Source organism: Pinus tabuliformis, chromosome 5_1 (assembly GCF_031772625.1).
Source record: "Pinus tabuliformis cultivar Carrire ecotype Pingquan chromosome 5_1, CPIR1, whole genome shotgun sequence".
In the NCBI taxonomy this organism is placed as follows: domain Eukaryota; kingdom Viridiplantae; phylum Streptophyta; class Pinopsida; order Pinales; family Pinaceae; genus Pinus; species Pinus tabuliformis.
The window spans coordinates 385,679,279-385,706,705 of record NC_142305.1 but is presented as its reverse complement, the minus strand read 5'-3'; the positions used below and the strand labels follow the sequence as shown (position 1 = coordinate 385,706,705).

At 37.7% G+C, this 27,427-nt stretch overlaps 1 protein-coding gene across 1 annotated transcript; it reads right to left on the bottom strand.

The window, feature by feature from the left end:
• Nucleotides 1-1,234: 1,234 nt before the first annotated feature.
• LOC149165066 (myosin-H heavy protein) lies at nt 1,235-25,867 on the bottom strand. The gene is made up of 14 exons (XM_089432227.1): nt 25,438-25,867; nt 7,366-7,404; nt 6,962-7,015; nt 6,667-6,730; nt 6,370-6,428; nt 5,651-5,775; nt 5,488-5,547; nt 4,611-4,669; nt 2,906-2,982; nt 2,745-2,783; nt 2,358-2,420; nt 2,207-2,254; nt 1,843-1,971; nt 1,235-1,650 (listed from the first exon to the last, which is right to left on the bottom strand). The coding sequence occupies exons 1-14, from the start codon at nt 25,603-25,605 to the stop codon at nt 1,603-1,605; spliced, it is 1,032 nt and encodes a 343-aa protein (XP_089288353.1). The 5' UTR covers nt 25,606-25,867; the 3' UTR covers nt 1,235-1,602.
• Nucleotides 25,868-27,427: the final 1,560 nt, after the last annotated feature.

Here is a 27,427-nt window from a genome sequence, read left to right as displayed (position 1 = left end):
TTTAATATTTATTTTGTTCTATTTAGTTTAAATTTTTAAATTTTTTGATTTTTTGATTTTTTAATTTTTAATTTGGGTCTTATTAGACAAATTTAAAGGGGGTTTTTGATTTTTTGATTTTTTGATTTTTTAATTTTTAATTTGGGTCTTATTAGACAAATTTAAAGGGGGACTTCCCAAAAGCACCCTTTTTGAACGGAAGCACCCTTTTTGAAAGGGGACACCCAGACACACCCTTTCTGGGGAGTCTAGACTCCCACACTGGGAAAACACACCCCTTTGCGTCTCCTCGAGACTCCCCAAAAAGGGTGCGTGGGGAAATGCACCCCCAAGAGACTCCCCATCCTGGGTGCGAGGGGTGAGTGCACCCAACCCTGGGGGAAGCATCCTCGTGGAACATTGGTTATTGTATCGCATTCATTGCCAATTGCAGGTAACCAGTGTGCAAGATATTATACCAACTTGAATTTTCACATTAAACTCGAGATAGTACTAGATATATGGTACATGATAGTACGTGTCATGAGTAGACAGTATGGAAGTATTTCCTATAGAAATGCAATGAGGAGGAAAGAATTGCTAAAATGATAGAAAAACAAAGAGCATTTGGATAACATGATCAACCATCATTGGACATATTTGAGAAATAGATGAACTTTAACCCAAATGAACCCATGATTGCAAGTTTCTGAAATAAATAGGCCTCTGCATGTCCAAATTAGAGCATGGCAGTCAACATATATTGATTTTTACTGTTTCTCAGTTGCAATTTCCTCCTCTCCTGGACAAAATTTGCCCTTCGTTCACAAGTTAGATACAACTTTACCATTTCTAAGAGTACTTGTTCTAACTTCTAAAACAGAAATATTCCTTTTTAATACCAGATCAAGAGCCAATTAAATTCAGAATCTGGATACTATATCTAAATTTAAAAGCCCCTTACATGTGTAGAGAAAAGAAAGAAATAGTGTTTATATGCCTTACCATAATACCTATTAATAAATAGAACCTGCAAAATTAAAATCAACCCGGTAATATAGAGCCAAACATACAACTAACTCAATATTATGTGTAAAAACTCCTTGTTCTTTGCAACAGCTGAAACGGTTCTTACATTAAATATATTACTGTGGCCCATTTATACATCTGTCATGAATATGACTTCATGAAAGTGTTTCCTCGAGAAAATTCAATGAGGAAGTGAATATGATGGAACAACAAAAACATTTGATAATATGATAAACCATCATGGACATATTCCAGAAATAGATATATTAACCTGAAAGAATCCATGATTGCAGTTTCTACAATATATAGCCTCTGCACGTCAAAAATTAGAGCATGGCAGGCAAACATATGTTGATTTGCCTTACCATTTCTCAGGCACAATTTCCTCCTTCCCTCAACTAAAATTGCCCTTCTCTCACAGGCAAGAAAACAACTTTGCCATTTCTAAAACTCTACTCTTGTACTTATTGTACAGGAAAATTTTCCTTCCTAATACCAGATCAAGAGCCAAACCAAGTTTGGATTCTGGACACTAATTCTAAACTTAAACCCCCCTTACATGTGTAGAGAAAAGAAACAAATTGTTTTTATATGTTACAGAACCACATGTGCCTTCCAATAATACCTATTAATAAATGGAACCTGCAAAATAAAATCAATCTCAGCAATATATGGACAAACATACAATTAACTCAACAGCTATAGATACAACCTCAATTGTCACAAAAGATAAAAATGGTTGTGAAAACATAGGCTAAACATGCATTCAGAAAAGTATTTTCAGAAATAATTAAAAGCCAACAGCAACTAACATACACATAAATACAACAATACCTTGACATTGGAAATATCTGAGATATCAGGAGTTTGAACAGGATAAAATTTGTAGAAGCGCATGTTCTCAAAAGCAGCTTTACTTTCAGAACTCATTTCCTCAATAGCTTTCTTTCGAGCTTGCTTAGCCTAAATATTACAGAACATTCTTGTTAAATATTAACAAGTTGAGTAATATATCAATGCTGTTACTCAATCTGCAAGGCACTATGATCAATAGATTTTGAAACCATTTAGCAAAACAATTGTGTATTTGAAAAAAAACCATCCCAAACACAGATGACATTAAAATCACCAGTCATTGTACAAGTAAATGATGAATTCCTGTGTCAATCAAAAAAGTCATATTCTAAGATTCACATACCTCACGCTGTTTCTTCTTTGATTCAGCTACCCTCTCTTTGATGAATTTCTAACAACGAAGTCCAACAGACAAATTGCACTTTAGAATCACAAAATACTAAAATAGATATATGCATCATAATAGAGCACATGAGCTAAAGAAACAACAATACCATAAATTCTTCCTTCTGCTCTAGCGGTAAAGCTTCTTCCGTAATAAGATTGTCAGTGAACTCCTGCTCACATCAAACAACACTTACCTTAAAATGGCTCACAAAGATAGTTAAATAATTTCCAGTTTACAAAGAGACACTCAAAAAGGCAGGCAAATAGTTTCCGATTTACAAAGAGAGATGCTGAAAAGTAGAAGAATACTCAAGGATAATGTTAAAATAAAACTTAAACCCTATAAACATTGTCCAAGAAATTCATGGAAAATGAACATCTTCCATGAAATCCATGATAGATCACTCTTAGAAAGCAGAACAGTGAAAAACAAGACACAGATTCTACCACCATAGTAAAAATATATATAAACCTGTGTATAGCAGAATAATTACCTCTACCTCATCGAATTCCCAATCAAAATCGCACACAACCTGCACAAAGGACCAAAGGAAAACTTCATTTCAAGCTTCATTTCAAGAAGTTGGATCTTCAAATTTAACTTGAAATATTCTGAATATACAATGAAAGTTTCGTAAAGATAGCATATTCTTACAGGAGGCTCCATAGGATACATAATTTGAACAACTGTGTCTTGTTCAATCTCATCTTCTTTCAGTGGCTGATAAAAATCTGTTTCAAAATAACAATGTAAGCTAGAGTAGACTTCATTCTTTCCAGTACATGAGAAAAAGATACCAACTAATATACTGGATTTTGGAACCCAACAACAATTAAGAGAAAAGTACTTCAGAGTAACTGAGCTTATGCAAACTGAGTGATTCAAGATTTTCTGAGAGGTTAAGCCACCACACAATGTTTTGCATGGGAAGGACTGAAAAATAACAGCAGCTTTTGCTTGAAGATGTCACTAGTGCATAAGGAATTCAGATGAAAAGATTCAAATACACGTGAGTTGTTCTTGGACTTCGATTTCAAAACTGAGTGTGTTCTTGTTAAACAGAAAAAGGCAGAAAGAACGAATCATGAATGTTTAGTTTGGGTACACACACTAGGCTTCCTTGCTCCCTTGCCCCCTTGCACTAATTTTACTGTTCAGGGGCTCATCTAAGAAACCCTGAGGGCCCAATTTGTTAAGAAATAGAGCACAAGTTTAACAAGACAAGAACTGGCAAAAAGCCTTTCAGCCATTCTCAAATATTCATCTCATGATACTATAGTACATAGATTTCACCACTCCTAAATTTAGATCTCACTGGCAACTGATAAATGGCTAATGACAACACCTCATGAGTAGATAAGGATTACAACTCATAAGAATGCAGTCTTGGACTTCGTGATTGTCTAAGGACTTCATGATTGTCTAGGGTCTCGCAATCTAACAAATTTACATAAAAATGAGCCCCACCAATGCACAAGGGATTCTACAATTACAAGATTCCTTAGAAATACTCAGAAGACCTCAAATTCCGATGAAAAAAACATGAAAATTCAGGAGAGGAGACACGTGTATTTCTTGGATTTCAATTCAGAAATGGAATGGTGTTGTTAAATAATGAACCATGACTGTTTAGTTTAGGTACACAGTAGGCTTCCTTGCTCCCTTGCATTATTTGACTATTGGGAGTGAAGTTGAACCATAACTGTTTAGTTTGGGTATACACACCATGCTTCCTTGCTCCCTTCGCATTATCTGACTATTGGGGGGGGCTGACCTACAAAGCACTGTGGGCCCAATTTACATAACAATGAAACTCTAGATGACAGCATCAAAAAACAACAAAAGGAAAAACCTTATTTCTTTTTCGAGCAAAAAGAAAAAACAAAATAACAAAGAACTTATTTCTTCCGACTCTCTTCCCCTAATTGGGTACAGTTTCAGTTGCTTCAATTTGCAAATTTGCTTGACAGAACTCAAGAAACCCATTTCACGCTGTTAGTAAAGTTTGTTATTACACCCATGAAAATCCCTTTCAATCCATTAATGAAGCTCCCTAAATGTGTGAGTGCATTGGAATAGCTATCTCATGAATTCACTCACCATGATCATGTGTCTTTTAGTCATGCAAGGTACCAGTAAAATTAATTTCACCAAAAGAGAAATGGATTACTAAAAATTAAATTATTGTTGAGATACATGTAGATCCACATACAATGAAAAGGATTTCAGCACGTGTTATTTAACTACTATTTGACTATCATATGGGGCACTTTTGCTGAGATTGGTTCAGCTCTTACAAGTTAAAAATAAAAAAGGGAAATCTCTTATATCTCTTATACCATAGATATGTGATACTTACGAGGTAGGCAATACTCATACTTCTTAATCCGTTCTAGTTTCAACTGTTTCAAAGCAGCTCTGCAGATAACAAATTCAAAAAAAAATATTATCATACAATAGGGAAGAAATATGCTGTAACTTACAAAAGGCATATCAATAAACTTCAAAGGCAAACATGTAAGTAATTGGATCATGCATGGACTAGGATAAGAGGTTTCACACTTAACTGAAAAATCCCACTGTGTGAGAAAAGGCTTTGACCAAAGAAAAGTAAAATATCGAGCATGCACGAACTAAGGCACACTACATCTTTTACCATGCATAAAAATGCAAGGCACAACAAAAATGATTAAAACCAAAAAGAACTTTAGAGATTACTGAGAATCACAGAATAAATGGGGAAAAAGAAGCACAAATGACAAGTTGCAGTCAAGAAACCAGAATGTTGTGATAAAAATTACAAAAAGGACAGCAAATGTCTTACTACTTGCTGACGTATTAAGGGAGGTATTCACCCTCAGACTTGTACACTTGTGACCAAAAAGTGCTTGACTATTGCCTTTCTTGAAATGTTTTATCCCCAAAATATAGAGCTAGTTTCCTATATGAATAATAACTTGATCATAATCCATATTTTCAGATGAGAAGATTTATATCATCTTAGATCTATAACTCGTCTTCTTCAAAGAACTCAACTCCCAAGAGGATGCTGAAAGAGAGAAGTTAAAGTGGGTTTAAAAAGAGAACTTGGTATCTAGCCTCGAGCTATAGACTGTAGTCAAAACAGAAGTACACTGTCAAACCCAGCTGGTCCTGATGTTAAAGTAATGCATGACTCAATATTGAATGGTTGCACAAAACAATTTGTATGATTTCAAGATTTTTCTTACACTCACCTTCGCTGTGTACACTGCAAAGTAAAGATTTGCGTTTTCAACCGCTCAACTGAACTAAGCCTGCAGTTTCAAGTGACAATATTCAATACTAAAATATGTGTACATGAAATTTCAAAAAGAATATAAACGTTAAAAGGCAGTAAAGATACACTCTTATAGTTACCTGTCTTCGAATGGAATGTACGGAACCCAATTCATTTTCATTTCCTTCATTGGTACTACAGTTTCACCTTCCATTTGAACAGACTTAATTCCAATTTTATCAGAGGGTGGAAATGGGGATGTAACCTGTTCAGAGACATGCCATGCTTCCTTTGAAAACAAATTATAACTCCAAATTTAAGACAAAAATACTAGATTTACCCAATATGTAAAAGACCCTATAATAAAAACAAATACTGATTGATAACATTGAAAAACAGCAAAGAAATACCCTTTGCTTTGAAATGGTTCCACTGATCCTATATAAAGCACAATATTTTGAAATGTAATCCCTTTGACTGTACCATTCAAATATACTTGCTATACATCCATATTAAAGAAATCAAAATCCACATTAAAGATACTTCTGCAACAGAACTCATTATCATTTTGCAATAAAAAAAATGGAGATAAACATGGAAGTTATCTGCTCTTCTACTCTTTAAACTACAATTCAATGACTCCTCAAGTGGAACACATTCAATTTCCACAAATTTATACCCATATTACCAAAAAAAGGCACACATTTCAGTCTACAGTATTCAATCAAAAAAGCCTACATGCCAATCAACACAAAAGAAAAAAGGTTACTAAATTAAAATATATGCATTAAACTATGACCAAGAACTAAAGGATGATATAAATGATTGAAATGACAAGATAAGAGCAAAAAGGAGTTACCGCCACAACTACTGGAATGCAGACAACTTTGCCTTGCCCTTCAAAAAACACTAGTTGAGCTGCATGTCATTTAAAACAAAGATTATTAAGAACAATAAGTATACTTGAAAAAACTCTGCAGATATAGCAAAAAAAGATTTGCTGCTGCAAGCTGCCATACATGTCCAGACCTCTGCAATGCAGGCACTTAATTCAACCATATGCTCTACTAAATAAAAAGATACTTTGTAAGAGACTTCGTTGGCAGAGGGAAATGGTAACAAAAACACACAAGACCAGACAAATGAATTTCCTTACGTTCTGTGCAGCCAAAAAGATAGACCTTCTTCCCACAAAGTTCTCCACCTTCTTCAAATGCTTTCTGGATATCAAGCATGATGAAATAAAGACAAAAATCACCACAAATATAACTTAGCTTAAATATACCGGTGCAATGTTCCTTTAGTATGTTTGGAATTTTGTAGACAGAGCTAGAAAATTAATTTACTTTTCCATCTATTTCTTTGAGTTTAAGTTGCAGAAATGAAATGAATTTATGTCCTAAGTGATAAGAGCAAAATAGGAGGAAAATAGATAAGATGCAATCACATACCTCCAAGTTAGAGAAATCCCACTTATACTTGTAGACAGTATCCAGCTGATCCCACTGTCCATTGACAAAATTAACATTATTAATCGAACACCAAACTATGCAAAAACATCCCAACACCATTTTTTAAAAGACCAAGATCAGAAACAAAACATATTCAGGAGTGCAATTTCACTTATTGACAAAGGCCATTAATGGCCAAATTTTCTAATACCTATGTATCCACCTGGAATTTATGCAACATGTCTAGCTCTGGGAGAATGGACACAATGACCTTGTGGGTGCAGTTGGTGCAGAAAATGATCTTTACTATTAAGTCAAATTTGGTTTTGCAATATAGACACACATGCAGCTTATATTTGCTAATGTAATTATTTCCACTGAGAAACTAGACCGTTGATACAAACCTCGGTGCCAACTGGAAATGCAGCTAGCCATAAATCTTCCTGCAAAAGCAAAACATACTAAATTTAAAAAGTCATTCAAGAAAACAAAGCTATCCAATTTTGTGATGTAGGATGCAACATATTCTGATATTAAATTTCATTTCTTCATTTCTAATAATAATAAATAACCATGTTAGGAAAGGAATCCAACCAAAGCAGAAAAACACCAAAACATAATACAGCACCAAAATATTCGGGGGAAAAAATTTAAAAAGCATAGTACACACACATAATTAAAATCTGTCACAAACTGCTGCAATAGGGGAAAATGCAATCAAGGATGCTTCTGCAGAACCACCCTTCCAAGAAAGAAATGCTCATATGCTCAAGGCCATTTTTCCATAAGCACATGGCTGAAATGCTTGCCATAGAAGCCTGAAAGGTTAAAACTTTTCAATGAAAAAAACACCATATTTATTGGCCTAATAACTGTAAGCAAGCAGAAGGGGACTCCACAAAGTTGGGTTGTCAGGTAATAAAAGAGTGGCTGTGGCAGAATAGTTTCGCCGAAACTACAAAGATATGTTGCAATAACAGGTTAGTCCACAAAGACAGTCCACAGCATGGAATTCAGACATCATCTACAAGTACATCCAGAACATAGATTCTGACATTTCAAAGGCAAAAGCAACATGGGTCCAAAGAATAATAAGAAACTATTTAGAAGGCAAATAGAAAAGGAAATTAAACAAAGAGCTGTTATCTTATATTCTTTAGTACTTTTGTAAACATTTAAGCTCTTAAAGAATCAGGTATGAGAACTGAGTATTGGAGTTGTAATTGCAATTAGTGGAAAAGGTGTGTTGCCCCCTGAATTCTGGTGTCAACTCATGTGAATATTTATGCAATTATGTAATTCTTGAGTGTAATTTTTTTATGATTATTCTTTAACCCACCTTACCACCCAGTTAAAGTTAGATTAGCTATTTAAGGAACAACTCAGAAATATGAGCCTGCCTATCATTGGGTGATATTAGGACAATGCACTTTCAAATAGGAGCTACCACGTGAAAAACTTTTTAATGGAAGGCACTATATTGAAAGGTGTTTGCCATGACTCACAAAGAACAAACCACTCAAAGAATCTACTGAAATGTTTGAATGGTATTGGACTCTAAAAAGGTTGTTATTTGTTATTATGCTAATAGCAACTAAAGAAAATTGGCTTGATGAAAATCATTGCCATGTCCCCTTTGCAGCACACCAATATGTTCTGCACCAAAACACTACTGATTCATAAAATGTTCTACAATCTCAAAACATTGTAATTGTGTGCCCATGAAGATGGCTTCTTGCATTTAAGATTTTATTGATATACAATCAAGGTACCACAATGGGTGTTGGCAGTTTCAGGACACCAATATGTTCTGCACCAAAACACTATTGATTCATAAAATGTTCTACAATCTCAAAACATTGTAATTTTGTGCCCATGAAGATGGCTTCTTGCATTTAAGATCATATTGACATACAATCAAGGTACCACAATGGGTATTGGCAGTATCTGCTAAGGTTATCTGTAACAAGGCAGAAGAGGTGTTAATATTTATGCACCTGCTCATCACATGGATATATATTATATTGCCATAGATACCCTGCAGCATTTCAGTACAATTCTAGATAAAAAGCAATGTACCATGGCATACTCCATAAACCTACATGACTCGTAGCATTTTCTGAATTAAAATGTGAACCTGCACTGAAAAGGACTCAAAAGAGTTTCAAGACATTCAAGAGAGATAAAGGTCAAGACTAATACAAATTGAATTTCCCCTACATGTACAACTGAGAAAAATAGAAAGGAACTTTGCATGCAAAAATACATAATAAAATATGTTTTCATCAATGAACTTGACAAATCTGCCATAACTGAGATATAAAAGAAATATATAAAAATCAAATATTTAAATAACTTTGCAAAAGTGTACAGAAATATAAAATAATTTGATGTGTGAATAAACTTTGACCCGTTGTCAGATAGCTATCCTGCAACATGTAACAAGAATGATGTGGCACAAGCTAGAGTTCCAGTTGTTGAGAAGTTGACAACAGTTGACAAACCTTTACAAAAAAAATCAAAAAACATGAAATGCTATCATGTTGTCTGCCATTATAGTGAAGACAGAAGTGACCTTCCTCATGTAAAGCAAAGGATAAACATTTACAGAAGCATCCTCTATAATGCACAGGTTGTGAAAATGCCTTAAATAATTGGGGCAGACACCCCTGTTGTAAGCTATGTTGCATGGTTCAAGTTCGAATTCGAGTTCAGCAACAATTAAGTTTGATTTGAATTTGAATTTTCCGATGAGATTCAGCATTAATTTCGACTATACATATTTTTCAATATATATATATATATATATGAGATAAAATAATAATAAAAATCAAAATCAATCAAAATTTAATAAACATATATGAGTAAGAATTCTGACTAGTAAACATGCATAAAAAACTTAATCATAATAACATCTAACTATCAATGACACCATAGTAGTTTGTAAATGCAAAAAGAAATGGCATAATTTTCAATCAAAATTTAAAAGAATGCCTATAATGTCAAATACTAGTAATCTCTGAAAAAATCACAAAATTAAAACTTAATCAGAATTTAAACATATATATTACAATACAACTATATTGCAAAATCATGGAGAGCATCTTCAAATTTCAAAATATATATATTAAAAAAAAAAAAAGAGAGTCAATAATGTCAAGTAGTTATAATCCATAAGCGTGAACCTCAATTCTTTTAATAAATTCGGCTTTAGGTTCGAATTCGATCAGGTTTGACCTTTGGGTTCGGATTTTAAGTTCGGTGGACCTAAACGAATCTGAATTTTTTTTGGGATTCATCAAATTTCGAACCTTAAGGTTCAAATTCGGCCAACCCTGTGATATTGGTTGTAAGTATGCCACAACAAGCATCAAGGAAGTTAATGTTAATTATTTGAACCACCAAGTGAAGGACATCATAAGGCCAGTTCATAACTCCATGCCTTGTCTCTATTAACATATGAGAAACACACCTTGAACTAGATAATCCTTACTACAATGCCCATCATAAATCCAATTCATGCGCTTCTTCTACTACCGTAAGAGGTCGGCACTTTCTCCAATACCAAAAAGACACTTATGTGGTAAAAGCATCAATTAAATGATGAAATGCATTGCCACGTAAGACCTACATACTCTACAAAACCCCACCCACACCATAAAGATATAAATGCAGCAAGAGTACATTCAGGAATAAAACACAAGATATTTCTGCAAACTGTCTCATTGATTCAGAGTTTTTCCTGCTACTTTATCTGACCAGGCAAATAAGTACAGAATCATAGATACATGGAAAGCACATTACTTCCATGCAAATGTTATGTGTAAACAAGTGTTGCGAACATCTCGATAACATCCCGATTTTATCACAAAATCGTATTTTTTGGCCTAGCTAATGTTTGTCGATTTTTACCGATATTTTGATGGTATCTTAATTTTGCTGATTTGTACCAATATTTTCCCAATTTTTACGATTTTTTGGTTTCCCAAACCCTTGCCAATTTTATCCCAATGCCGACATTTGCAACATTGGAGCTTGTAAACAGTGATATACATTTTCTAGATCTTATGCAAAAGGTTTGCAATTTAAACATGACTAGTTTTGTCTTACAAATGACATCCAAAATCCACACTTGATATCCCAATTGACGTATCAGAAACAAAACTAACTAAATGACAAGATGCTAAGAGGTCTGCAGTTTGTTCTAGATCTCCAATACCATGCACTTTTCTCTAGATCTCCAAGAAGGAAAGTGTTGAGATTTGTAGCTTGGAAGGTACTTCTAGTCTTGTGTCTTGACTAGAAGGACCTTGATTTGCCTAATTAGGAGCTTACATTCAACATGCAGAGTCTGCAAGTGAGTTATACGCATGTTGATGTGTTGCGTGTAACATGCATGAGATGTGCACATAAGCAAGCTAAATTTATGACTTGTACTTAAGTTAAAGTAAAGAAAGCTAAAGATAGGATAGTTAACTAAAGTAATGCCACTTATCTTCAGTTAACTTCACGAGCTAATTTTGGTCATCAATCTTAGCTTAGGAAAGTTTTTAATTGAGCCTAAAGTGTACTAAGACATAATAGCAACACAAATTGAGAGACAGTGCAGTGAGGTGGGTGATCAGTTTTGTATTTTCTCAGTTGGCCCATTTTCCCTGTACAAGAGCCCAAGTAAGTTTTGTGATTAATTTATTAATGAGGAACTGGTGATTAGGTAGAAATTTGTTTATGTGTGTGTGATTCAAATGGAGTAATTTTTTGCTTCTGTTATATTTTGTGTTAGGAATCTGGTCATGTATTTGTGTTAAGTTTAGGTATGTTCTATGCTTAGAGCAATTTATTTCAATTTTCATAGTTAGCTCAATATCTTTTCCAGATTAGCAATCACATCAACATTAAAGTAAATTGCAGATAGAACATAAACATAAATCACAGAAGACAAGCCAAGACAAGAGGACACAAGATGTGGCACTAGCCAGGGATAAACCCCAATGTGGGGAACCCTTGATCAATTATTCTTATATGTTCTTCAATAGTTCAGCAGAGAGAGAAAGAGAGATAGTACATTTACAACTAAAGTCAACACTTTGACTTATCTAAATGAGAGCATTAATCATCTCCAAGAAGATGATACATGAGATCAGTTGAAGACATGTTGCTTCAATTGATTCTCTAAGGTGACTCCTTCACCTATCATCATGCTGCATCTCGTCATCATGTTGCGCCTCACCATGCTGCACCCATCATCACAATGTTGCATCTCATCATGCTTCATCAATCATGACAGTACCCATCACTGTACAGCATCATGTGCCATTGCTACACTATGTTGCCATACTGACCTATGTGTTTGCTGCACCTAGCTAGCTTCTTGTCCCTTGCTTGCTTGTTGTCCCAAGCATGCTTGTTGTCCCTTGCATGCTAGTTGTACTTGCTGCACTAAGTATCATGTTATTGTCCCAATGTGTTATACTAGCAACATTATGAACTTGTTATATCATATTGTTGTACCTCACCATTGTGTTGCCCCCTCATTATGCTATGATACACTTCATCGTTGTACCCATCATGCTGCAGCATTCATCAACATGCTGCTGCAATATATCTACTGCTTGCAACATCATGTTGCTTCAATGTATCATCATTGTTTTCTCCATCAAGTGACTGTACTATTATCAACACAATCCTAACATATGTTGCCTTGCTGGACAGACTTCAACATATACCCTTCAGCGCTCTTCTCCATGTCATACAAGCCGCTTTTAGACCTTCCTTCCTCCATGGCTATGACTGGGGCATGCTTGAATAGTCTTCCTTTATATCACCTAGAGGACTGCGGTTAGGGCAGCATAGAGCTTCTCCATAGGGCTGCGTATAGGGCAGCATAGGGCTCTCCATAGGGCTGTGTATAGGGCAGTGTAGGGCTCTCCATAGGGCTGTGTATAGGGCAGTGTAGGGCTCTCCATAGATTTGTGTATAGGGCAGCGTAGGGCTCTCCATAAAGCTGCATAGGGCTCTCCATAGGGCTATGTATAGGGCAGCGTAGGGCTCTCCATAGGGTTGTGTATAGGGCAGCGTAGGGCTCTCCATAGAGTTGTGTATATGGCAATGTAGGGCTCTCCATAGCGCTGCGTATAGGGCAGCGTAGGGCTCTCCATAGGGTTGTGTATAGGGCAGCGTAGGGCTCTCCATAGAGTTGCGTATAGGGCAGCGTAGGGCTCTCCATAGAGTTGCGTATAGGGCAGCGTAGGGCTCTCCATAGGGTTGCGTATAGGGCAGCGTAGGGCTCTCCATAGGGTTGTGTATAGGGCAGCATAGATCTCTCCAAAAAGCTGAGTATAGGGCAGCGTAGGGCTCTCCATAGAGCTACGTATAGGGCAGTGTAGGGCTCTCCATAGAGCTGCGTATAGGGCAACGTAGGGCTCTCCATAAAGTTGCGTGTAGGGCAGCATAGGGCTCTCCATAGAGTTGTGTATAGGTAGGCTTCCTTCACTGCGTTAAAATCTCCTCCATGATAGCGTTAGGATCTAGAGCATCCTCTAGGGCAGCGTATCCTCTTTAGATCTCTCCTCCCACCAAAACCCAAAGACAAGTGGAGAGGAAGAGATCACCAAGAGGATGTGTGTCCAAAAGACTTTCAAGGCACCTCTACTTATACTAAAATGTTGAGCACAAGTGGGTTTTATTTGGTTGCTGGCCGACCTTGACGAATTGTCCCATAACACAAATAAATTCATATCTCCATGAATACTTATCAGAATCGGATGATCTTTAGATCAATCCTACACCTCTCGATGAGAGGGATCCAAGAAAAATATCAGTTGCCATTAATAAGATGACCCACATGGAGTTTGGCCCTAGTTGCCAATTTTAACAATTTGTTCTGTGTATTAATTGTTGGGAACTAAATACTGGGTGCTAGGTTCTGAAAGTCTAACATGGTTTAACATGGTATAAAAAATTCAACTCTGAATTGATCTCAAAATTACAGGTGTTAGGTTCGTGTCAGATCACAAGAGCACCAGGATCATACGAACCGAAATTTTTAAAAGGGCAACGAGATTTTTGTGGGCCAAGGAATTTTTTTTACAGCAATTTTTTTTCAACAAACAAAACAATAATATTTGAAAAAATAAAATAAAAAATGTAAAAAAAAGGAAGTAACAAAGGCAATTTTTTAAATGAAAAATAAATAAATAAACAAACAAAAAGGGCATAATGCCTATGGGCGTGGGTGGCCAACAACCCACCAAGCCGTTGGCAGCAGTTGCGAGGCTACCATAGCTAGATTGTGGCCCGACTAACTAGAACAGAATCGTAACAGTTCAGGCCCCAAAAAATAAGTTTGGGCACAATGGTGAGGGGCCGACGAGCCACGAAAAAGCTCATAGTCATGCCGACAAGAGGGAATTAGCAAGACCGCGCATAGAAGGTCAAGGCTAACAAGCAAACCAACCATCAAAGCTCAATCAATCGAGTCAAGATAGCAAATCGACGCGTGCAAAGAAACGATCAAGCAAGAGTGTGTTCAAATCACACAAGGCCACAAAGGACAAGCCGACAATAGCAACCAACAAGCACGATGAACAAGTCGAAACAAAACCAGCCACGACAGAGGAAATTGGGCCAAGAAAAATCGGTGGGCACGCAAGAGATCTCGGCAAGCAACAACCAGAGTCGTCGCTTGTCGAGTCGCATCTGTCGACAAGAGTTAGTTGTGACAGTGGGTATAGATCACAGGATCAGCGCATAGGTTGAGGGCGAACAATGTCATACAATAACCAAATTGGACAGTTGTGGCAGTACTTGACAAAGACATCAATTGCAACATGCGAACAAACACATGCAAACAAGTTGTTGGTTGAGCACGAATGGACAGTCGTGAATTGAGGGCCCGAGCAGGAGTAGCTAATATCCCGATAGGCTCGGATAGAGTTAATTGAGCCGAAGTCAAGGCTCAGGGTCTACCACTGTGAAAAATCGATTACTCGATTCCTACTGCAGCAACTGATGTTAATTCTTATAATTGTTAATTTGATTAAACAATTTACTTGCTATGTGCTACAGCAAATATCAAATTAAATACATTGTAGCATACACAAATAAAAACACTACGGAAACTAAATACAGCACAGGAGAGAAATAATCATCACACACATCTACATAGTTATTTTTGGACAAATGTCCCCGGAAAAACTCAATGTGGTAAAATCGATGCAGCAACTGAGGGGTTTGTATTATTAAGCAGTAGTAATCTGAGTACAAATCTATGGATGCTTCAGAACTAGAAATCCATGCAGAGAAAATAATTGACAAACGTCTAGTGAGAAAATTCTCACTTCCACCGGTGATCCGACACTGACTTTAGCTTGAGATGAGCTACCCCTTGTTGCCTCTATGTCAGCGTACGCAGTTTTACGTCAGCTTGTTGGGATCAGCGTCTCTCTCTCCTGTTGTTGATCAACAGCTGCTCTGGGAAATCGATCTTCTGGCTCTCTGGGCTCCCACTCCGGCTCCTGCCTTTGAAACTCGACTTCTCCTCAGCAAATATGAATCTCCCTCTGAAGCTCTGCGCTGCCTCCCTGCACTTCGTCAGCCTCTCTATGGAGCACGTTGTCTCTCTGCTATGCACTCCTCGGATCAAAAAAACTTCCTCCAGTCTACTATCCCTGCCCCTCTCTCACTGCATGATATCACTTCGAATCTCTCTAGCAAATGTTGCGCTACTCTCTTCAAAAATTCGATCTCTGATCTCTTACTTGATGTGTCTTCCAAATGCCCATCAAGCCTCTTCTTATAATCTTCTCGTTGAGCCCACGGGGCTTTGGATTGACGGCGAATGGGTGCGTTGTTAAGGCACTCCTTGCGATAGGTCACCGGTTCAAATCCCCCGTGGGTACTTAGGTTAGTCTTAACTAGAAAAAAAAATAATCTTCTCGTTGAGAATCAATGGCCCAAATTAGATTCTAATAAATGGCTTAGAGCATTTTGGCTTGATCCTCGTCTTCTTTTAGAAGTTTCACCCACAATTTGATTAATAGCCTTTAATTATTTTAATTTCCTAAGTTTAGACTTAGGCACCCATTAAAAATAATTAATTATTTTAATAAAACTGTCTCCGGGTGGAATTTCCCAAAACAATTTCTGAGTATTGTGGAATACATGTGTCCAAGCCTCCCTGCAAATTTTTATGCTTAGAGCACATCTGATGCTACCAGAAATCAACACTCCCTCTTAGCGAGGAATGTGTTGTAGTAATGCAACCTGCTAAAGCATTACTCTGACTCTGAAACATCTCCCTTTGCGTTGTTGATGTCTGACATCGCTGCCCACCAACTACTACGCAAATGATGCATTTGTATTGTTGTTGCCATTGCCACTACCAACACTGCATATGTACTGCAACCCTCATAATTTCTGTATTTGTGTTATTGTTGGCACTGCCACTACCAACACTGCATCTGCACTACAACCTTCTCCAACTACTATTTTTGTTGCATCAGCAACGGAAAAGCATCCAAAATTACTGAACAGGTGTTCAACATGATGCATCTGCTACTAAACTTCTGACTGCTACTAGTCTCTACGTTGTCACTGAAGCTACTAAGTTGTCGCTGACTCTGCTCTGTGCCAACTGTACTACTGCCAAAACTATCTCTGTGCTGCTCAAACTCTGGCGCTCCTAGCCACTGCAATTGTCACTCTGGCACTCCTCTGCACCAATTGACCTAGTCCATCCTGCTACTTCTGATATGGGCTCCCGTAGTAAGGTATTGATCCAAGAGGTGGACTCCTCAAGGATCCTGCCCATCTGCAGTTCTTTCGAACTACAGTACTAGATCACCCCACCTCTCCCCTAGAGGTATCTAGGTAACCATGGCAAACTCTTCCTCCTCGATCTTTGCGGATGCAACCTTCAGATCATGCCTCTCGTCCTTGTCCTTCTTCTTGAGATGACACTATGTAGTGTAGTGACCAAGTTCACCACACCATAAGCACTTGATCTTCGAAACATCTTTCTTCTTTTTCCGTTGCCCTTTAGATGCAAGGATTGCATTCTCTTCCTACTCCTTTGGCTTTGTCCCACTGTCGTTGTTGCTACTATCAAGTTTGCACTTGACTAAGTCCCTCCTAATCTCTTCCTACTGAAGAGCAGCCCACATTCCTTCCCAATCTGACAATCTCTCTCTGCCCAAGATACCCTAGACAAACACTTGCCATTCTTTTGAAAATGAGTTCAAGGCCAGCCTCACCATCTCAGTAAGTTGAGGTGTTGACCCCACAACTGCCAACGAGTCTCGGATCTCCTGAAGCTTTGTAAGGAATGGATCAATGTGTTCCCCCTTCTACATCTGTGTGGATCTCATCTTTTGCTCCAAGTACATCTTTCATTGCTCAAAAGATCCTTTGTATAGCGTGGCCAAAGCTTCCCACATCTGCCAAGCAGTATCCTTACTGGCAATGTGACACACTACATGATCCCTCATTCCGTCGAGGATCAACCTCTTGGCCTTTGCCATCTCAGCCTTGTACTTCTTGAGCGGATCTGGATCCGCAGGTACAGCTACCACACTATCGACATAGGTTTTGAGATCGTGCTCATCCAAAAGGCATGAGATCCTTGCCTTCTAGATCACGTAGTTGGATGCACCCTCCAACCGATATTGATCTCACAACCCATGAATTGCCATCTCTGCCAGTGAAATGTCGAATTGCCTCCTCTCTCATTTGCATTGGTATTGGGCTAGCCTGTGCACTCCTTGCAAATTTTGAGGCTTAAAGCACATTCGATGCTACCAGAAATCAACAACCACAACCATTGCGAGTTAGGCAAGTCAACAGAGCAGAGGTTTTGGAGTGTCTCGCCAAGGCCAACAAAGCAAGGTTGCAGACTGTAAGGCAGTGTTGAATTGAAATTAAATTAAATTAAGGAAATAAACATTAAAAATAATTAAAAATAATAATAATAATAAATGTTGCAATATTTCTGTAGTGTTCGGGCAGTAGGCAACAGTTTCGAGCAATGGGCAATGGGTGAAAAGTTAATTGTTCGTCAGTTTGACAAGGGTGGCTACTGGGCCACGTTATGAGGACAGGTTGGACGAGGCAGGAAATTTTAGCTCGTGGAGTTGTGGAACACCGTGGAGAAGGCAATTCCAATTCCTGCAAATCCTACTCAGTTGGTTGAATTCAGAAGACGAACATGAAGGCCAAGAGAATAATCTTGGACTCCATTAGAGACCATGTTATACCTCATGTCACGGGGAAGAAGTGTGCCTATGAGATGTGGACATCATTAACCAAGTTGTACCAAAGTTCAAACCAAAACAAGGAGATGGTGTTGAAGGAGAAACTAAGAAACGTTTATATGTCTAAAACTGACACAATTGCATCATACCTAACTAGGATCACTAAGATTAGAGATGATTTGGTAGCAGTGGAGGAAAGTGCACCAATTGACCTAGTCCATCCTGCTACTTCTGATATGGGCTCCCGTAGTAAGGTATTGATCCAAGAGGTGGACTCCTCAAGGATCCTGCCCATCTGCAGTTCTTTCGAACTACAGTACTAGATCACCCCACCTCTCCCCTAGAGGTATCTAGGTAACCATGGCAAACTCTTCCTCCTCGATCTTTGCGGATGCAACCTTCAGATCATGCCTCTCGTCCTTGTCCTTCTTCTTGAGATGACACTATGTAGTGTAGTGACCAAGTTCACCACACCATAAGCACTTGATCTTCGAAACATCTTTCTTCTTTTTCCGTTGCCCTTTAGATGCAAGGATTGCATTCTCTTCCTACTCCTTTGGCTTTGTCCCACTGTCGTTGTTGCTACTATCAAGTTTGCACTTGACTAAGTCCCTCCTAATCTCTTCCTACTGAAGAGCAGCCCACATTCCTTCCCAATCTAACAATCTCTCTCTGCCCAAGATACCCTAGACAAACACTTGCCATTCTTTTGAAAATGAGTTCAAGGCCAGCCTCACCATCTCAGTAAGTTGAGGTGTTGACCCCACAACTGCCAACGAGTCTCGGATCTCCTGAAGCTTTGTAAGGAATGGATCAATGTGTTCCCCCTTCTACATCTGTGTGGATCTCATCTTTTGCTCCAAGTACATCTTTCATTGCTCAAAAGATCCTTTGTATAGCGTGGCCAAAGCTTCCCACATCTGCCAAGCAGTATCCTTACTGGCAATGTGACACATTACATGATCCCTCATTCCGTCGAGGATCAACCTCTTGGCCTTTGCCATCTCAGCCTTGTACTTCTTGAGCGGATCTGGATCCGCAGGTACAGCTACCACACTATCGACATAGGTTTTGAGATCGTGCTCATCCAAAAGGCATGAGATCCTTGCCTTCTAGATCACGTAGTTGGATGCACCCTCCAACCGATATTGATCTCACAACCCATGAATTGCCATCTCTGCCAGTGAAATGTCGAATTGCCTCCTCTCTCCTTTGCATTGGTATTGGGCTAGCCTGTGCACTCCTTGCAAATTTTGAGGCTTAGAGCACATTCGATGCTACCAGAAATCAACAACCACAACCATTGCGAGTTAGGCAAGTCAACAGAGCAGAGGTTTTGGAGTGTCTCGCCAAGGCCAACAAAGCAAGGTTGCAGACTGTAAGGCAGTGTTGAATTGAAATTAAATTAAATTAAGGAAATAAACATTAAAAATAATAATAATAATAAATGTTGCAATATTTCTGTAGTGTTCGGGCAGTAGGCAACAGTTTCGAGCAATGGGCAATGGGTGAAAAGTTAATTGTTCGTCAGTTTGACAAGGGTGGCTACTGGGCCACGTTATGAGGACAGGTTGGACGAGGAAGGAAATTTTAGCTCGTGGAGTTGTGGAACACCGTGGAGAAGGCAATTCCAATTCCTGCAAATCCTACTCAGTTGGTTGAATTCAGAAGACGAACATGAAGGCCAAGAGAATAATCTTGGACTCCATTAGAGACCATGTTATACCTCATGTCACGGGGAAGAAGTGTGCCTATGAGATGTGGACATCATTAACCAAGTTGTACCAAAGTTCAAACCAAAACAAGGAGATGGTGTTGAAGGAGAAACTAAGAAACGTTTATATGTCTAAAACTAACACAATTGCATCATACCTAACTAGGATCACTAAGATTAGAGATGATTTGGTAGCAGTGGAGGAAAGTATTGGTAGTGAAAAATTGGTTAGATCAACCTTAAGTAGCTTTCCTCCGACATGGGATACCTTTGTTAATGGGATTGTCGTATGGGAAAATCTATCTAGTTGGGATAGATTGTGGGATGACTTCGTACAGGAGGAGACAAGGAGACGTTTAAAGACTACAGGCCAACATGATGGAAAGGATGATGAGAAAAAATTTGCTCTTGTTGAAAAGGGCAAAGGTAAAGTAAAGGGAAGTGGGGTATCTGGTTCCGTGAAGGATACGAGCAAAGTGAAGTGCTTTGCATGTCACAAGACTAGTCACTATGCAAGCTGGTGTCCACACAAGAAGAAGAAGGAGGAGGAGGATCAAGTGGTTGCATCAATATCAACTGAGATTGATGACTTTATGGAGAAATTCAAGAAGGAATTTTCACCCGTTGTTTGTGTTTCTGACAGTAGTATTGTTGTGTATGAGGACAATGGATTATGGCTAGTGGACAGTAGAGCATTGAGTCACATGACAGGAATGATGTTAATGTTCCGCAATATTTCTAAGACAGCCTCAAACTGTAGTGTGTTTAGTGGGACTAGTACCGTGCATGCAGTGAAGTGGGTTGGATGTGTCAGAAACTAGAGTCAAGAGGATTTCTAGAGGTGACAAGTATGTTATTTGTCCCAAGGTTGATGGTACACGTGCTCTCAATATCAGCCTTGGAGGATGTTCGATATAGAGTTTTGTTCCAAGATGGACAAATACTTTGCATTCAGAGGGAGCGACCTTGGATGCAATTATAATGCTTGGCATCAGATAGGGACAGTCATACAAGTTGTTGGGACAACTTATGGGTATATCCAATGGGGTTTTGGATACAGGAGCAATGTTAGTTGCCAAGAGGGAGAAAGTGGCGAGGAAGAGTGATTCTTCAAGTAGCCAAGAGCCTCAGCTAGTATGACATGACATTGATGGATGCTCAAAAGAATAATCCAGGAAGCATGGTTGGATGTGACAGGTTCTTAGCTCGGGTTTCAAATCAGGTAGCAGGACAAGCTTCAGTGTCAGAGGGAACAGCTACAGATACTAAGATGGGTTTGGAGACAAATTCAGGTGGAAGAGGTTCTTCCAAAAGTAGCTCGAAAGGTGCTTCTAATCTTGTGTCTTGACTATAAGGAACTTGATTTGCCTCGTAAAGAGCTTACTTTCAACATGTGGATTGTGCAAGTAAGTTTCACACATGTTGATGTTTTGTGTGTGACATGCATGAGATGTGCATGTAAGACAAGCTAAATTTATGACTGTACTTGAGTTAACATAAAGAACGCTAAAGATAGGATAGTTAACTAAAGTAATGTCACTTGTCTTCAGTGAACTTGACGAGCTAATTTTGTCTATCAATCTTAGCTTAGGAAAGTTATAAATAGTGTCACAGGGTTCGTCGAACCTAAACGTTGAGGTCTGAAACTCGGCAAATTTCAAAGAAAATCTTGAAGTTTGTTTAGGTTCGAGAAGGTTCAACTTTATCTCAGTTCTTGTTGTGTTGAGGTTACATAACAACGAATGACAGATAAATGGGTGTAAGTGTCGGGGCAAATTACCTTCATCTCTTGCAGGGGGGATGACTTTGTTTATTTCTGTGTTTGGAAATTTCAAATACACAGGTGTAATGATTGGGTCAAATGATTTCCATCTCTGGCAGCAATGACAACAACGCTGATTGTGCACATTTCATTGCAGAAACGTCCCGAACTTGCGCAGTGGTGTTCGGAATGATTAATAAGTAACGCCAATAATGTTTCAAAAAGTGTTTTCAGATTCTCCTGTCAATACTCACAAAAATACCTTTTCTTCAAAGTCCCGATTTGGTAGACTTAGTTGAAATGTTAAAATAAGGTTACAGGTATAAAATTATAGGCAAGGTGAACTTTATAATTTATAAGTAATAATGCTATGAACAGTTCAAATATTACCATATCGTAATTATAAAATTACTATGTGCAAAGATAAGTTAACATAATTTAAAAATTATATATTTTTACAAGAATTATTTTTAATATATTTTAAATTATATTACATTAACGAAATTAGGGTATTGTTATTTTAAATATTATAACTTAATATAACTTATATTTATGGAAAATTATAAATACACTGATATAGTATATGATAAAAATTATAAATATATATTAATTATTAATATATATATATATATATATTTTAAATTATATACATGAACGAACCTAATGGTGAAAAATTTGAACTCGAATCAAACTTAATTGTAATCGAATTCGAATTCGAACCCGAACCATGTGACATTGGTTATAAATTGAGACTAAAGTGAGGTGCTAAGACATAACAGCAGCACAAGAATGAGAGAGGCTTCTAAGTGAGCATACGCTGGGTCCGAGCGAGTGCAGTGAGGCTCGTGATCAGTTTTGTGTTTTCTCAACTGGGCCCTTATCCCTAGTACGGGAGTCCAAGTAAGTTCCATGACTAATTTATTAATGAAGAGCTGGTGATTGGGCAGAAATTTGTTTATGTGTGTGATTCAGATCGAGTAATTTTTTGCTTCCGCAATATTTTGTATGTGTTAGGAATCTGGCAGTGTATTTGTTCCGCATATTAACTGTAGGAAACCAAATACTGGTTGCTAGGTTCTGAAATTCTAAAATTGCATACTCCTACATACCTCACACAATGAACATATAAATGCAGTAAGAGTAAATTCAGGAATAAAACACAATATATTTCTGCAAACTGTCACATTGATTCAGAGCTATTCCTGCTACTTTATCTGACCAGGCAAATAAGTACAGAATCACAGATACATGGAAAGCAGTAGCACATTACTTCTATGCAGATGTGACGTGTAAACAGTGATATGTCATTTTCTATATCTTATGCAAGAGATTTGCAATTTAAACATAACTGGTTTTGTCTTACAAATGAGATCAAGAATCCACACCTGACTTCCCAATTGATGTAGCAGAAACAGAACTGACTAAATGACAAGATGCTAAGAGGCCTGCACTTTGCTCTAGATCTCCAATACCAAAAAGATATTTATCCAGTTGAATGGTGGAATGCATCACCAAATGAGGACCTGCGAACTCTAGATAGCCCATGCCATAACGATACATAAGCAGCAAGATTAAATTATGGAATGCACCACAAGATATTTCTGGATATTCTCTGTGACTTTACCTGACCACGCCAACAAGTGCAGGAAAGTGACAACCACATTGCTTCTATATGGATGTGATGTGTAATAGTATTTTCAGATCTTATGCGAGAGGTTTTCAAAACAAGCATTACATGTTTCCTCTCATGACTGAGATCCAAAACCCACACTTAACATCCCATATGAAGTAACAGGAACAGAATTGACTAAACGGGAAGATGTGCTCTAAAATCCCAGATGTAGTAGCCAGAACAGAATTGACTAAATAGCAAGATGTGCTGCAAGAGTAAATTCTGGAATGCACCACAAGATATCCAACCAGGCCAACTTCAGGTAAGTCACAACCAAATTGCTGCTTTGTAGATGTAATGTGTAATAGTGTCTTTTAGATCTTATGCAAGAAGTTTCTAAATACAAGCATGACATGTTTCCTCTCATGAATGGGACCCGAAAACCATGCCTAAAATCCCAGGTGAACTAGCAGGAACAGAAATGAATAAATGACAAGATGTGCGTTAACCTCGCATGTCCAAGATGAAGTAACAGGAACAGAATTGAGTAAATGGCAATATGTGCTGCATGAGTAAATTATGGAATGCACCGTAAGATATTTCTTGTTATTCCTGTGACTTTATCTGACAAGGCCAACAAGTGCAGGTAAGTAATGACCACGTTGCTTCTATGTTGATGAGATGTGTAATAATGTTCTTTTAGATCTTATGCAAAAGGCTTTCAACTACAAGGATGGCAGGTTTCCTCACATGAGATCCAAAATCCACACCTGATATCCCAGATGAAGTAGCATGAATAGAATTGACTAAATGGCAAGATGTGCTCTGACGTCCCATATGAAGTAGCTGAAACAAAATCGAGTTAAATCGCAAGATGTGCCACAATAGTTTTCCAAACCTTCCCCTTGATTTCAAGTCGAATATGGAAGCTCTTGTGCAATTAGGATATTAATCTGAATAAGCCGAAAAGCAGTAAACACTTTTTTCTATGCAAAACTAGCAGAAAATCAACCAAATGGCAGAATGCACCATGAGATATTTTTCCAACCCACTCCATTGCTTTCAAGCCATTTCTAATTGAACCTGAGAATGCAATATGAAAAGCATTTTAAACATTATATATTTATAGAATAAGCACTAGAGCGAGATCTTAACTTTTGGAACCACTGCTACATACAAATAAAATGCTACTACAAAACCTTGGCGAGAGATCCAGTTTTAATCAGGAAGCCTGCCTTGACAATAGAACAGGCAACTATGTCGTATCAACAAACAAGGATGCAATTAGACCAACGCTGTACCTATTTATTATTTGTCTTAGCTCTTTGTATTTTCTGCTTTCAGTGTTGATCTGGGAGTTGCTTCCGCAAACCCACACTGTGTTTACAATGGATGTAATATTACAATCCCATTGACTTGTTTTTGAGGTCATTCGTTGGACATTACTAAATTTACTTTATCTTATTTATCCATGAAAGCTTACGCTAATAACCCACAGTAACAATAAAAACTATCAGCTTCCCGTGTCAACTACTACAAGGCCTAGTAAACTGATCATGCATATCCACAGCCAAAAAGTAGTAAGTAGCACAACCCCATTAATCCAAGGTCTGATATCCATCTTGAGATTGCATATCTTAAGTTCCGATAGTATATACATCGGCAATTTGTGTAAGCTCAAGATAACCACAAGATTGTCAGATTCGAATGAATCTTGATATTCAACGCACCCAATACACCAGTTAGATTAATCGCACCGTTACAAGGGCACACACTGGATAATCCACACCAACCCCACCTGGACTGTAGAATGCACCGAACATGTGTCGTTGCAAGAAAGATACTACCGATCTTAAATTCAATCATTTTATAAGCCATGAACACACTCATCAACACTTACGAATATCATAGTCTTGGCAAACACCCGATCTGTGATTGGAAAAGCCCTGAGGGTTTCAAACAGTAACCCTCTGCGGGGTCACCTCCCTAAATCTAAGCACAAACAACCATGATTTATTTTAAAAGGAAGCAAAGCCCGGGTAAAAAATTTCACCGCTATTCAAAAACCAAATGCAGGGCGAGCAGACCACCAGCTGATACGCAGCTTAAAAAAAAAATTCGCAAAATAGGGCAACTTACCATGTTTCGATGGTCAGGAAAAATCTCAGGCTCCGGTCGCTGCTTGGCGGCCGCGGGGGCCTTGACCCTCTTCCCTCTGGGAGAAGCCTTCGTAGATCCTGCCTTGGGCAAGCCCTTCGGCGACCCATTGGCCTCTCTTCTGCCCTTTCTGCCCTTGGGATTCCTCATGGTTTCAGATGAAAACGAAAATGACGAAAACTGTAAAGATTTACAAGAGAATAAATAATGAGTGACGCCGCATAAGGAGGATTTGGAGGAAGGGATTGTTGAAGTAATGGGGACGGGAGAAGCGCAAGAATTTGTCGGGTGTGAGGGAAAGGGTCTCCTCCTCTTGCGTTGAGGCAACGCGCTCGTTTGAAGGAAAGTTGAGTAATTTAAATTACCCTGTACAACCGAGCATTTTCAAAATAAGTAAATAATTGGAGACCGTCTGCAGGGTTGTCACATGGTCTGTGTCACAGATCTAGCCGTTGAGAAAGTCGATAGGGTTTGTGATGATCTCAAATTTGAACCGGGAGATTATTCTCGAGTGGCGTGAGTCATAGCCATGACAGGTGGAAACCTTACACTCTTGGGAAAAAGGGATAGAATCTCAAAAATATATGGAGAATAAGATAAATATGGTGAAATGGAAAGTTCCATGGTGTTGATTTTGATAGAGGTGGATTTTTAGGACAAATAATAATATCACAAAATATTTTTAATTTATTATTATATATCATTAGAAATTTTATTTTTTAATTTATATTTATAATTATTTTAAATTGGGAAAGTATTAAAATATAAATTTAAATCAAAATATATATTTTTAATTTTTTTATTAGATATAATTTTAAATTCAATTATAAGTTGAGTTCAAAATATATAGAAAGAATGAGTTAATTGATTATTCGGAGGAAAAAGAAGAGGTTTTTTAAAAATCTATTCTTATATTGAGGGATGAATTAGTAGAAACATGGATTATATTTTGTGATAATATTAATAAAGAGAATTTGTTAGATATTTCTAAACATGTTAAAACTATGAGTTTTTTAAGGTTATTTTTTAAGGTTATTTGAAAAGGTATTATGGTATTAGATAAAGATTTTTACAATATTAATAGAGTTTGGGACCAAATTTTATAGGATATAATCTTTGAGTATTGACTAGAAAGGACAAGTTGATACAAGCAAGGTCACATCGAGCAGGGACAAATGCAAGACCCTTTATTGTTGAGAAAGGAAAGAGATTTATTCTAAAGATGCAACGAGTTAAAGAAGGATCAAAAGTAAGTGGGGTAGGGTTTTGGGAGCATTATGCATTGATGGACTAGCCAAAGGAGGAGGTGAAGGGTATAGGAGGAAGAAACTTAATGTGAAATCTACTTATATGAAGAAACAAAAGAAAAAGATTATTAGGCTCGAAAGAGATATGGTTAAATTGGTTATTGGAGAGAATGTTGGTATGGAAGTTATTGCATGGTTAATAAAGGGAGCAATTGCAGGCTAGTTTAAGGGAAAACAAGTAACCAAAGATTCATGGTTAATAAAGGGAGCAATTGCAGGCTAGTTTAAGGGAAAACAAGTAACCAAAGGTTCACTTTGTAGGTGGATGGAGAAAACATGGAATGAAATCTTAGGGTACAAATCGATGTTTTATGTTCTTGTTCAGAAAAATGAGTAGCCTTTGAATTTCATTCAAGAGAGGATGTGGACAAAATTTTGGCAAAAAGATATTACTAGGGGCCTTTTATTCTAGAGATATAAAGGTGGGTGCTAGGTTTTAATCATTGGAAGGAAGCAATGTAGGTGCAAGTGCATACAATCTAAACAAAGTTATCGACTTAATGAGAACTACATTGAGTTCTCATTTTTTAGGGATCGCAAAAAATCATAATTTTGATGTCAATTTTGAAAAGTGTTGATAAAACATTAATATATTTTTTAGCATATTTTTGACACTTTAGATTTTCTTATGTATTTTGTATGAACATTTTTTTAAATGTTAATGA